Source organism: Gymnogyps californianus, chromosome 6 (genome assembly GCF_018139145.2).
Source record: "Gymnogyps californianus isolate 813 chromosome 6, ASM1813914v2, whole genome shotgun sequence".
NCBI classification, from domain to species: domain Eukaryota; kingdom Metazoa; phylum Chordata; class Aves; order Accipitriformes; family Cathartidae; genus Gymnogyps; species Gymnogyps californianus.
Window position 1 is genome coordinate 23,671,322 of NC_059476.1, and position 12,910 is coordinate 23,684,231.

The 12,910-nt window shown below is 42.7% G+C and overlaps 1 protein-coding gene across 1 annotated transcript; it reads left to right on the top strand.

Annotated features, from left to right (window-relative positions):
* Nucleotides 1–576: 576 nt before the first annotated feature.
* EIF3F (eukaryotic translation initiation factor 3 subunit F) lies at nucleotides 577–5,564 on the top strand. The gene is made up of 8 exons (XM_050898871.1): nucleotides 577–859; nucleotides 955–1,025; nucleotides 1,299–1,378; nucleotides 2,483–2,620; nucleotides 3,731–3,822; nucleotides 4,026–4,162; nucleotides 4,302–4,415; nucleotides 5,171–5,564. The coding sequence occupies exons 1-8, from the start codon at nucleotides 577–579 to the stop codon at nucleotides 5,246–5,248; spliced, it is 993 nt and encodes a 330-aa protein (XP_050754828.1). The 3' UTR covers nucleotides 5,249–5,564.
* The last annotated feature ends 7,346 nt before the right edge of the window (nucleotides 5,565–12,910 follow it).

Below are 12,910 nucleotides of genomic sequence, written 5' to 3' on the forward strand. Positions count from 1 at the left end.
AGCTAAGGCAGGCTCAGGGGTACAGCAACACCCCTGAGGCTACTGAGGTGGTGGGGCTTGGAAGGCCACGGGGAGCTCTGGGACACTCGGCCCTGCTCAGCCTACCTCCAGCAGGGCCCTCAGCCCTCAGCACCGCCAGGCCGCCCCCACTGCCGGACCGGTCGGGCCAATGCTCGGCGCTGCACACGCAAACATAAGCCCCGCCTTCTCCTAGCACTCAGCGGGGTGAATGACAGCGCCACAGCCAATAAATAGGCCTTCTCGCCCTGACAGACAGAAGGGCGGTGCCAGCCAGTGAGAGAGCACATAAGCACGGAGGCGGGGGATGCGAGAACCCAATTGAAAAACTTTCCGGCCCTAAGGGGGTGGGAACAAGACTAAGCTTCAGTCACAGACGGTGTGCTCTTCTTCCAATCAGAACGTCTTCCCTCATCGCTCTCCCCAGATTGGTTAATAGATGGCAAGAGGGCCTTAGCACACCCCTTTCCCCAATAGGAAGGTACCACTGCGTGACAGGCGTTGAGCTCAGCCAATTATTGCCGAGGCGGACCTCCCCCCACCTCTCTCTCTTGTAAAATGGCGGCGACAGCTCCGGCTCCGGCTCCTCCCGCGGCCGCCCCAGCACAGAGCCCGACGGCGGCGCCCGCCACACCGGCGGGAAACGCTCCCCTCACCGCCGCGCCGCCCCCGCCCACCACCCCAGCACCGCCGCCGCCGGCCGCGCCACTGTCGGCGGCGCTCTCGGGCCCCTTCCCCGGCGGCCGCGTGGTGCGGCTGCACCCGGTGGTGCTCGCCTCCATCGTGGACAGCTTCGAGCGCCGCAACGAGGGCGCGGCGCGGGTCATCGGGACGCTGCTGGGTAAGAGCCGCCGCCCGGCCCCGCCCGCCGCCAGCCTGGGGGCGAGCAGCCCGCCGCCCCCACGGCGCCCCCCTAACCGCGCTGCCCTCCCGCAGGGACCGTGGACAAGCACTCGGTGGAGGTCACCAACTGCTTCTCCGTCCCTCACAACGAGTCCGAGGATGAGGTACGGAGCGCGGGACCGCCCGCCGCCCTCTGGAGGCGGCCCGGGGCCGCCTCGCGCGGGGCTCCGCGCCGGCTCCAGCCAAGGCCGCCCGGGCTGTGCCGTAGAGCGGGCGGTGGGTCTGTCGGCGGGGCGGCGGCTGCCGCGGAGGGGTGCGGTCCCTGTGCTTCCCTGCGCTCCCTCTGATGGCGGCGTTAGGGCTTGCGCCCGCGTTGTCCTCTGCTAAGGGTTAAGCATCCCTGTAACCAGCTGACTTGGTCCTGTCCCGTTTCTCAGGTGGCAGTCGATATGGAATTTGCCAAAAACATGTATGAGTTGCACAAGAAGGTGTCTCCTAGCGAGATCATCTTGGGCTGGTAAGTTCTCCTTCTGCAAGAACATGCAAGCAGTTGTGTTGGTCCCTTAAACTACTTGAAATACATAATTCTCCTTGTCACAGGTTGAGAAGCAGAAACACTAATGCTTGTGACAGTAAGATCTTGCAACTCTTGTTATAGAGGCAGTTGTAAAGCTGCTGCCATTCATAATAGGAAGAGACGGTACTGGACACTTACAGGGTTAGTTTTTGTTTGTATCTAGCAAAGGTATCACAGAGGAGTGGTAAGTTAGAGAATCCTTGCATGGCTTTGTTAGAAGAACTTACCCACCTGTAATACAACCTGCACCACAGAAGATAACTGGTTAGAAAGAAGGGAGAACACACAAGAGTAGTTTCAAGTACTGAAGGCCTCAGGAGGAATCAGTGATACCAGCTTGAGCATGCAGAAGTTCTCTGCTGACAAAAGGTGGAAGTACTTGTGTGTGGGATGCCAAGCAAGATCAGTAGGGTGTTATAGGAATAGGGCCTGTGTCTGAGTATGTGGATAGCTTTATTAGTCTTTTCATGCTGCTCTCATCCTACAGAATAGCTTAGTTCTGTTCCTGTGGAGCAGACTTCCTCAACAAGCTTCTAATGGCACAGCACAGCGCGGTTCTAATGACAGGAGTTTCCCTGCATATGTGAGAAGCTAATTGCAGAGCAGCTAAAGGAGCTAGATTAACGAGTTATACCTCCTGCAGAGAGATGTTTGATTTGTGGAAAATCTACTTGGTTGGTCCAAACTTGTTTGGTATGCTTTGACTTACACAGAAATAAAGAGCTAGTCCAGAACATAGTGATAGATAACTGAATCTTGGGTGTCTGATGTCAACTGTACTGACTCTTTATGGCTGGTACTGCAACACTGGCCTTGTGCGTGTTTTGGGCATGGGTGTGCTCAGCCTGTGATTTCTACAATTTTAGGACAGCTGGCCAGAAAACTACAAATTCCCTAGTTAAAACACTTGTATTTAGTATGCTTCTGCAGCTCAGTGTTTGGAAATCAGTGTTTTAGGATACAAACCTGTTAAATACCAACAATACTAAACATTGGGCACTTGAATGTTGGAAGAATGGCTCCTCAACCTGTGCTTTTTTGAAGGTATGCAACAGGTCATGACATCACGGAACACTCTGTCCTGATCCATGAGTATTACAGCCGGGAAGCGCACAATCCAATCCACCTCACTGTGGACACGAGTCTCCAGAATTCACGCATGAGCATTAAAGCCTATGTCAGGTACTCTGGGAGGCTGCATTTCTGGGAGGGGAGCTATCTGAATTACTGAGAGAGGTCACATCAGGGTAACGAGAAGTGTAGTGGGCTGCAGTGTCTCATTTTGGACAATACTGCGCAGTAGCTGTGACACAGCAGTGAGCCAGGGATCATGGCTTACTTCCCATTGGAATGTCTTGACTGTCATATGTAAGTTGAAAGACCTAACCTTTCATAAGCTGGTACCTCGTTGGGGTGGGGAGTTGTGACTTAGTTAACTTTAGCAATGTTCTGAACATCTTCGTGACATTTCACAGGATTCATACAGCTAGCATTAATGTCACTAACTTCCATCACACTGTCTGAATGCTAGGCTGTAGTCACTGGGCTTTGTTGCTTGGCAGTTTATTTATACAAGTTGGAGGATTGGTGCAGTTAAAACGTAATTGAAACAGCATCTTCTTGATCAGTCTTTCTTCCCCTTAACCCCTTCCATTTTTATCAATTAATAATGGGGATTAAATATTGAGAAATGAAACTATTGTACGTCACTCTTCTTCCCAGTACTTGCTGAAGAGCTCTCCTCTTTAAGGATAAAACCCCAGCCTTTCTTTGTAGAGGAAGTCTCCTGCTTCTTGACTGTGCATCTTCAAAAAGGAAGCTGTTCCACAACATCGTACTTACTGAAAGTATAAATGAACTTCAAATACTTTGAATAATAGAAATAATAAAGGTGTTGAGAGTGCTTTGTACTTCAATTTTTCTCATATTTATGTTTGTTCCTTAAGTGATTTCTCAAAGAGCATGGAGTATTTCAGGATAGAAGGATACCTGCTCTATAAGCAAGAAGGAACTGTGGCTAAGATGATAGTACTTAACTCTTCATACATTCATGCTGACAAACATCAGACCAGCTAGGAATATTCTTGGATGAAAATGAGCAATTAATAGTATGCCAGGACTGATTTCCTGTCCTCAGTTATCTGTGGTCTTAATATTGCTGATTTTGGTGAGAATGAGTAACCTACTCATGTTCACACTTCAGTGCTAACAGAGATCACTGAGATCGAAATCTATTACTTCCTCCCTTAAATATGTCCATGCTGAAAATGTTTTGTTGTTTTTTTTTCCTAGTGCTCCAATGGGAGTCCCTGGTAAAACTATGGGCGTGATGTTCACACCTCTAACAGTGAAATATGTTTATTATGATACAGAGCGGATAGGAGGTGAATGTTTTCTTCCTATTTTGGTTATAACCACTGTTGTGACACTGTTAAATGCTTTTTTTTACCCTGGTAAAATTGTTATTCTGGAATTCTACTGGGAATTACACTGTCTTGCCAAAGCTATCCTAAAAATCTTCAAGTTAAGGATTTAAACTGTTTTCTGTGGCAGTCAGTGTTTTCACTGATCCTCCTTTTGCTTTCAGTGGATCTTATCATGAAGACTTGTTTTAGCCCTAATCGAGTGATTGGCTTGTCCAGTGACTTACAGCAGGTGGGGTCAGCATCAGCCAGGATTCAGGATACCCTCACCATGGTGCTGCAGTATGCAGAGGATGTATTGGTAAGGCCAGCTTTTTATAAGCCAGCAAATAAGTTTGATGTAAGCTTGTGCATCCTGTTTTTCTTTTTATATATTCTCTTTCTGGGCCATAAACTTACTGAGTTTTACTCACAATGAAGTGTTTGGTTTTTATGCTTAGTCTGGCAAAGTGGCTGCTGACAACACTGTCGGGCGTTTCCTGATGGATCTTATTAACCAGGTGCCAAAGATTTCACCAGAGGACTTTGAGACAATGTTGAACAGCAATATCAATGTAAGTTCATCATCTAATTTTTTCAGTGTATTGCCAGCAATTTTGAAAATTTGTCGTACAGACACAAATTCGTCTGATCAAAACAATCTTTTCATACAAACATGTTAACAGAAAATGCAGCCCTTTCTTGTCAGTAATTTCATCTTTTAAGAGCTGAAGGTGGATAAAGGAGCTCACCATAATAATCTTGCAGGCAACTGCAAATGAGAGAATAAATTATGCAAGTAATCTGAAAGCCAGCACCAATTCTTCTTTTAGAGTGAATGGACGATATGAATTACCAAGCTTAAAGCAGTATGGATTTCAAGGATAACTGGTGACTTGCCAGCTTCCTTTGCCTGAGCTGAAGTTCTGTCTGCTTGCGTAACACTTAGGACATGAACAAGGTTTTAGTGTGCTACCTTATTTCTGTGACAGATTTTTAGAAAGCGAAAGCTAAGTTTCTGAATGTGTTGTTCACCCCCAGTCTGCAAGACCAGAACTAATTTTTAATTTTGCTTATACCCTTTGACTTGCCTGGTTAACATGGGTGAACTCAGAGTTAAAATTTCACAAGCAGTGTTTCATATTCTGGGAATACCAAAACCTTCTTCCTGTGAGGGAAGCATTCCTCAGGGTAGGACTTTGAGGACTAACAATATTTCTAGAAGCTGATTGTAAACTGCTTTACAGGTGTTAAAAATTCAACTCCCTAATAGGCTGCCATCTTTGTTAATATTTCTGGTCACTGGTTTTTTTTTTTTTTCCCCTCTCAGGACCTACTGATGGTGACCTACTTGGCAAACCTCACACAGTCACAGATTGCTCTCAACGAAAAACTTCTGAGTTTATAAAGAAACTTCTGCCACCCTATACTTCAAAGAGCCTGAAGAATGAGCAGATACACTTTTCTATGGTGGTGTTAGAAATTTCCTTGGACCGTAATTTAATTACCTAGATGACTTGGTTTACATCTTTATTTCCATTGCCGTGAAAAATCCCTGACATGGTTTAGGAAATGAATGGGAATGGCTGCAGATTAGCTGAGCCCAGTATTTTAAAATGGAATACATTAATCTTTTGTCTCCTGGGTTTATCTACTTGTATAACAAAATACAGCTTTATTGTAAGAACGTATTTGAAATAAAAGTTCCATTACGATGGCAAGAATGGCTTCTGTCCAGAAAAAACTGTTCTCATTTACTGTATAATGAATCCACTTTTGAAAGAAAGGGGGGATAACACGGCATCAGGAAAAAAAACTAGAGCAGATGCAAGGTAACTTCAATTCTGCAGACTTCCTTGTAGGTTTTTTCTTTTTTTTCCAACTGTTAAAGCACACTGAACGTGTGTTGCACATAATACGCTTTTCCATGGAGGACTACAGAATGGTCACTGGTTTATTAGTGGTGCTGTGTATATGCCCTTTTTCAGCAGGGTACTGACAGAGTATCAGACAATGAATTCAGTTTACATTATGGTATCATTTCTATGCATATCTGATCCTTTGGGAAAGGAAATCAAGGTTGATAGCATTAGCCCCTCATAAAGTGGGGGTTCAGAGAATTAAACTAGCAACTGAATTCATGGTTAAAAGGGCTTGAAAAGCATTTGTGGCTGAACAAGTGTGGCTACTGGAGTTTCCATCTTTGCAAAAGAAGAAAAGCACAGCAAAACTATACTTCATGAAGTTTTGAGGTTAAAAGTTGGGTGTCATCAAATAGGAATTTTCTGTTTCATGACCCTGTACTGCTGCTAAAATTGTGTGAACAGATACTTCCCATCTTCTCCCTAAAACCTACTTCATGTTAAATGAGTTCTAGCTGAAAGAATGCCAATACCAATCTGGGCTGTAACCTTTTACAGTCTCAGCTAATAACATTACCTTTAGAATGCTGTTCAGCTGTCCTGAGGAGGTTTTGCCTAATAGCATAAAAGTGTCCCTCTTCTACAACATAACTGTTCCCACCTAATTACTAATGACTATTTCTGATGCCTCACACCTGTTTTGGTAAATGAATTTGAAATGTTAGAGAAACCTGCAAAGCCAGCGTTCCCCAAAATAGTTTTTGTGCTAATTTACCAGATAAATCCAAGAATGGGACTCAGGTTACAAATCTGTAGATCCTGTACTGGTTGTTCTAATCTGGAAAATTCCCCCAGTGACTCAATGCTAAATTCTAATTGCAAGGACAAGGTACATGAAAACTGAAGGTATAGCAAAGATTCTCATCTCCTTGAAAATGTTATTCGTGAGCATTGTTAAAACTCAGCTCTTGTTTTTTATTAGTCTGAATAAAAATGTTTTGTTTTCCCTTCTCTTCTTTAAACTTAATATTCATAACTGGCCATTTAACTATTTCACAAATTTTCAGGTCAAGGTGTTTTTTAAAGTAAGCCTTGAGATAGGTGGAGGAAAAGAGCAAGCAGCAAAGCTGGATAAAAAGTTGCAGGGGGGGAAAGCATAATATTCCTTCCCTAATCTCTCCTCTAACTCTTCCTATTCCCTGTTAGGAAAACTGATAAAATGTAAGAAGAAAGATTTTAAACACTCTACAAGTTGAATAGCTATGCTATTTAATAAGCTGCTGTGCACAAAATGCAAAGTTCTGAGAAGGAAAGATCAATTTGTGATCTTTGATATAGAAAAGGTATTGTGGAATTTGCCAGTCCTTGCAAGTACCTGGAGACTAATGATGATACATCACACGGGACTGAGGTTATGTCTTCCTAGGTAGAAAGATTCACTGCAAAGTAGAGATGTCAGAAGCAGCCACAATCCATAGGTGTAGTTGTATGCCAGACAGCATAGTGACAAATGCTTGGAATTGGAGTAGGAAAAAAATAGTTGCCCTTTTAAAAACTCTGTATCTGATCCCATCCATTCTGTCCCTTTTTACTGGGTGACCAGCACATTGTGAACCTTACTTTGACTCTGGAATTTTGAACACCTGATTTCAAATTTCAGTGGCCACTCTCATGAAGGGCCATATTGCAAACACAAATGTAATGCATCATTTTGCTTAACTGTAAAGCCTGGGCTGTATTATTACCTAGGAGGTATTCCTTCTCTGGAGTTTGAAAATCTAGACAGGAATTCCTAAAGGTATTTTATTCAAATTGTTCCACTTTACAGAAATCTATCTAAAAACTTGAAGTTCAATAGAAAATCTGGTGGGAAAAGCTTGGGAGTCAAGAAACATCACCAATGATTTCAAGCTTTAACTTGATTTGTAAACCACAGATTTCTTGGATTTATTTGGGGACTTTTTCAGGTTTTTTTCTTTAGGATGCATTGCTCCAAATAACTTTGACAAAGTCTAGCTTTAAATAGTCAAGATAGATAGTTCTCTGGGTATGCTTCTATATACACTGTATATTTAGTCATATTAGTGCCCTCACTAAGATAATAAAAAACTTTTCTATCCTCTGTGACATGTTCAACCTTTTTCTTTTCTTAGATGGCTTCTCTGAATGAGTACAACTTTACTGGACATTACTGTATTACATGTTTATTTCTGCCAATGTGCATATTTTCCTGGGAAGTATTAGGCTTTAAAATACCTTGCTTAAATGGCTCTGTTACCAGCTCCTAGTACTCAAGTATTTAATTGCTCAAATGATGAGAATATCTTTTTTTGTATCCTGGCTTAGTTGAGCTGATCTGGGGTTTTTACCTCAGCATGAAGTTCTCCTTGAAAACTTCTTTTCCTCAATATACATAACAACATTCAGAACAGAGTTTACTGTTACAATTGATTCTCTTGTTCCCTTTTGGTATATTGGGTACTTAGAAAAGTTGGAGGAATATATAAAATCAGTCCACCTTGCTGCCTTGGACCCTTCTCAGACATGTAACCTCAGTGAGCCTCAACAAAGGAACAGCATTTCAGCAAAGCATCTCTTGGCAGTACAAAGAGGCAATGAAACCTGTGTTTTTTCAGTGATCACGGTGACCTGTGACAACCCACAGTTTAATTAGCACACAGACATTATGCTTTGTTCTGACATCTTCCTAGCGTAGTAAGAGTCTGCTTGTTTGCATCTTTGAGCAAGTGCATGTAAAACCCACAAGCACATGAAAGTACTCTGTTACTTATCAAAATCAACACTTGCAGGATGAGCTATTTTTAACAGAAATGCCTTCTTAAAATTGCAGGAGGGAGCTGGTAATGCTCCAGTATTTCTTAACTGATGAGTCTCAGCAGTAGAAAGAAGGTGGTGTACCACAATGGAAACTGCAGATACCTGATGGTAATTAGCTTCCCTGTGCTCTGTTGTGCTGCAAGGCTTGCAGATGACATTTAGATGATTCTTCAAGAGACATTAGTGGATAGGCAGTACGCAACAGTCAGGTTTCCTATGACTGCTATCAGGTACTTAGGATCGATGCTGCACAGAACAGTTGTGGTGGTGGTGACTAAGATTAGAGTAAGATCTAAAGGGAGTCCTTGCAGACTGTATTGTGTTACTGTATTGTGTTAGTTTGCTGGTTAAGCTAAAAAGCAATTTAAATTTTACATTCTAAATTCATGTGACTGAAGAAAAGGGTTAATACTATGTGTTTCTCTGGGTAGGGAAAGAAGTTCATGCTGCTAATTTGGTGTGTTTAACAGATGCTTCATTGTTGCCATCTTCTCTGGTTCCCTGTATCCACTAACTTTACCTTAGAAGGTGTTTCCTGAATCACAAGTTCAGTTCTTTCCTGTCTTGACCACCCATATCTAAAATTCTATTTTAAATATACCTAAATGTAATTCCTTCATCCTTACTAAAGTTCTTATTTCATGCTCTTCCTGGTATTGATACATAATCTGTTATAGGTAGCCATCATACTGTAGCCTTCATTTTACTAAACGTATTAAGCTTTATCTCCTTTCATCTGACACACTGTCTATGCTTTGATCACTTATCTGCCCACTTAAAAATTTCAGTGTTTCTTGAACTTGAGTTGGTAAAGACCATACCCATATCAGCATATAAATCAGTAAGAACACATTAATACCTTCCTGTTATAAATTCCTTGTTTGCCTCTTGGTGTCTGTCATGTAGTGTGATTGAGCACCCCAATCTCTTGCCCCTGCTGTCATTTGCAGCTGAACTCCAATTTGCCAAGAAAATTATTAATTTAAATGCATGACTTGGCATTATGACACTTTTTAATTAAAAAAAAAAAAATCTAGATCCACATATTTCTCCTGGTTTGGATTATTCTCAGTATTGGTGACACCTCACAGTTTTGTCAGCAGGTATCATTAGCTTATTCCTAACTTTTATGCCCTACTCAGTTAAGAAAAAACTTGGAATTTATCCCAGACCAACTTAACAGAATTCTACAAATTCCCTTTTCAACACAGCCTTTGTTCTTTCTTACAAGTTCTTTATCCTTGTTCATGCTAATTCCTGTCTTCTGTAGTTTAACTAATTATGGGTTCTCGTCAAGCCTTCTGTGGACATCCAAGTGGTTTATACTGAATTCCTCATTTAGAAGGTACATTGTGTCAAACTGACCCAGTATGTCCAGTGATTGATCTTTGATAAACCATGTGTTTGGTTGTAAGCCTTGGAAAGTGGAGATAAGACTAATTGTTCTATATTGTTGAGAATAACAAACTTCTTAATTTGCTATCTGCAATTTGATACTTAAAAAAAAAAAATCCTTGCTGCCAGAATTACAATTTCATTTGGTGATTATTTCCATATACTGGGATGAAGGTCACTAAGTTTGCCTTGTTAGTTGAGTCATTTAAGTTCCTTGGCAGAATACTTAAGTCTGCTGCAAAGAGGAAGTAGTGTTTTGGTGTGTGATTTTGTGAACCTGTGGACATATGCCATCTATATCTGAAATGCATGGGTTTAATCCTAAGGATTAAAAAGTTGATGGTGAAAAATGCTGGACGTGCTGCTTTTTTAAGCAGTCTAGCAGAACAACCTGCTGATCTCCTTCCGTGCTTTGAGGAAGGGTAAAGCTTCTATTTTTAGTGTGGTTTCACACCACAGAACTAGAGACCCTGCTGGCAACTCAGCTGTAAGGTTTGTGTGAAATCTTGATGTTTGAACTACAGTGGGTGGAGCCCTAACATGACTCACTGGGTAGTGACTCTCACTTGAGCAGCTAACCAAACGCACGGCTCTTCCTGAAGTGAACTGAACTTCCTCTGCTCCCTGCGCACACGGAAGGTTAACTCAACAGCTAACTGTGACTATCTGCATTTTAATTACTGCAGTCACAAGGTAGTGTAACAGGAAAAGTATTTTTAGTACATAATTTAGACTTGGATCGCTGCAGTATCCTGGTGGTTTGTTATACTTTGACCTATGGTTCAAAGCTGACCAGATCTTGTTGCTTACAACAAACTGTGGGAAAGTTGTTGTTTTTTTTATTTAACTGTATTGGCTGAAATAAGTAATATGAAGCATTACTTTTGATGTTCTAAGTGGGAAATAATGTTCCAACCAGGATACATAGCACAGAGAAGCAGCAATGCTTTACTGACCTACGTCACCAACAATAAATTATTCTGCAAAAAAAGTTTTGTTTCAGCTCTATTGATAGCGCTTAGTTAGCACGACTATGTAATTGAGAGCCAAGTCCGTCCAGACCAGAATTCTGTCCAGTATCATGTCTTAGCAGAAGATGCAAGGATATTACAAAAGAGAGGAGGAGCAAGAGTTTGTCTCCCAACTTCACCCAAGTTGAATTTTCTAATAGTGAGAAGTTGCCTTGACTTTGCATGGGGTTTTAGAAGCTTTCCTAAATGTGCTGGCTCTAGCTATAGTAACAAGCCAAGGGATTTCCTTAAATACAGGGAGTGAAATTAGATGACCACAATAGTTCCAATCCATGCTTTAAAAAAGTCATTCCAGATATTCTTGTTAACATATAAACATGCAACGCATTTAACAGATTCTTCAGACATACGCCATTTTGTTAAAATGTTTTCTCTTGTTCTTTTCCCACTTGTGAAAACAGACTGTTCCTTTCCTGAATAGCTCAAATCCAAACAGTCCACTAAATGGAAGCGATAAAGAATTGTGTATTTTATAAATGTACTTGGTTCCCATGGAAACAGGGATTTAAATATATACCTGTCCTGAAAGAAACGTGCTTAACAGAGGTGAAATAAAGTAGACATACACTGGGAGTGTCAGCTGAAGAATGCTGTGAGAATTAAATTCTTAAAGCTGCTCCTGATGTGTTCTGGGCAAACAAGGGAGAACAAGCCCAGTTTTGCTGAAGGTAGGTCATTTATTAGATTCTTTATGTAGCTTTAGGTGCTCTTCATTTGAAGCAGGCAAGCATGGTAAATTATTACCCACCTATTTTCTGCTGCCTGCACTTAATGCTGTTTTGCAGACAAATAGAACAGTGGCTGTTGTTTCATCTAGAGCTCAAGTGCTACACCAGGTTACAGGAGAAAAATTGTTTCCATTTTAATGGTCCCTGAACTGCTAACATGTTTATCATAAAAAAGTAGGAAGTTATTTTGAATAATCTCAAGTAACTGGTGGATAATATCATAGGTGGATCCTTCTTAAATTGTATCTTGCTGGTCAGAATCTCTTATGAATAATTAACCACCAGGTAAAGGAAGGACTATGTGTATATAGTGTCTGTTCTAAGTATAATATGAATAAACATTACAATAGACAGAAACAAAACAAAGTGCACTTCCCACAATTGCATACAAATAACTATAATTAAGATTTCTTTCTAGAGAAAGGTATGTAGTAGTCAGGACAATCTTACCTTTATGCCCTCTTGGGACCCAGATCCTGATCTTGAGTAACTACATAAAAAGGAGCAACTCCTCCAGCTCCACTTATGTCTTTTATATACCTTGCCTGTTACACACTGTTCTGGCGGCCTAGATGACTTGGCTGACTACCTGCCAGCTACTGAATTATGATGTTGATCTAAAGACTCATGTGTTACTGGATAACAGACTCGATTTAGAGCTACATGCATTAGGGCTGAACTCCATTGCAGTGGTGCTGTAGGGAAACTGCAGTGTGGACTTCTCCCTTCCTTTCCTAGGCGAGTGGCTAAGGACTCCTGTGGGATGGCAGCTAAGGACTCCCGAGGGATGGCATCGCCTGGCGCTTCCCGTGTTGAATGCTTCCCCTGACACAGCTCCACTGGCAAGTCGCTCTGCATTTCTGTGGCACTTGCGTCTTTGAACTTACCTCTCAGCCGTTTTGAAGGAGAATTGGGCATACTGCAGCTTTCCTTCAGCGAGATGGGGCAAATCTGCACAGATAGGAAAGGGGTCCTGGGTTAGCAGGGCGATCACCACCGCGAGCCGCTGCCGGCCCGCCTCGGCCCTGCCGGGACTCGGGCGCGGCGCCCCTGCCCGCGGGGAGCGGGGCCCGGGGGCCGGGCCGGGGCGGGCTCGGTGCCGAGGGCGGGGCGGGTGCCGCCCGGCCCCACAGCCTCCATTTTGCGGTGCAGCTGCGGGAGAGAGGCCGGAGGCTCCGCAGGTTTCCCCTCAGGTGAGGCAGCTGGAGCGGGGGAG

Bases quoted from the DNA above. Each gene is read 5' to 3' on its own strand.
- EIF3F (XM_050898871.1), top strand. From the start codon at position 577: ATGGCGGCGACAGCTCCGGCTCCGGCTCCTCCCGCGGCCGCCCCAGCA. The intron at 4,163-4,301 runs GTAAGGCCAGCT...TTTTATGCTTAG, and splicing joins AGTATGCAGAGGATGTATTG to TCTGGCAAAGTGGCTGCTGA. The intron at 4,416-5,170 runs GTAAGTTCATCA...TTCCCCTCTCAG, and splicing joins TGTTGAACAGCAATATCAAT to GACCTACTGATGGTGACCTA.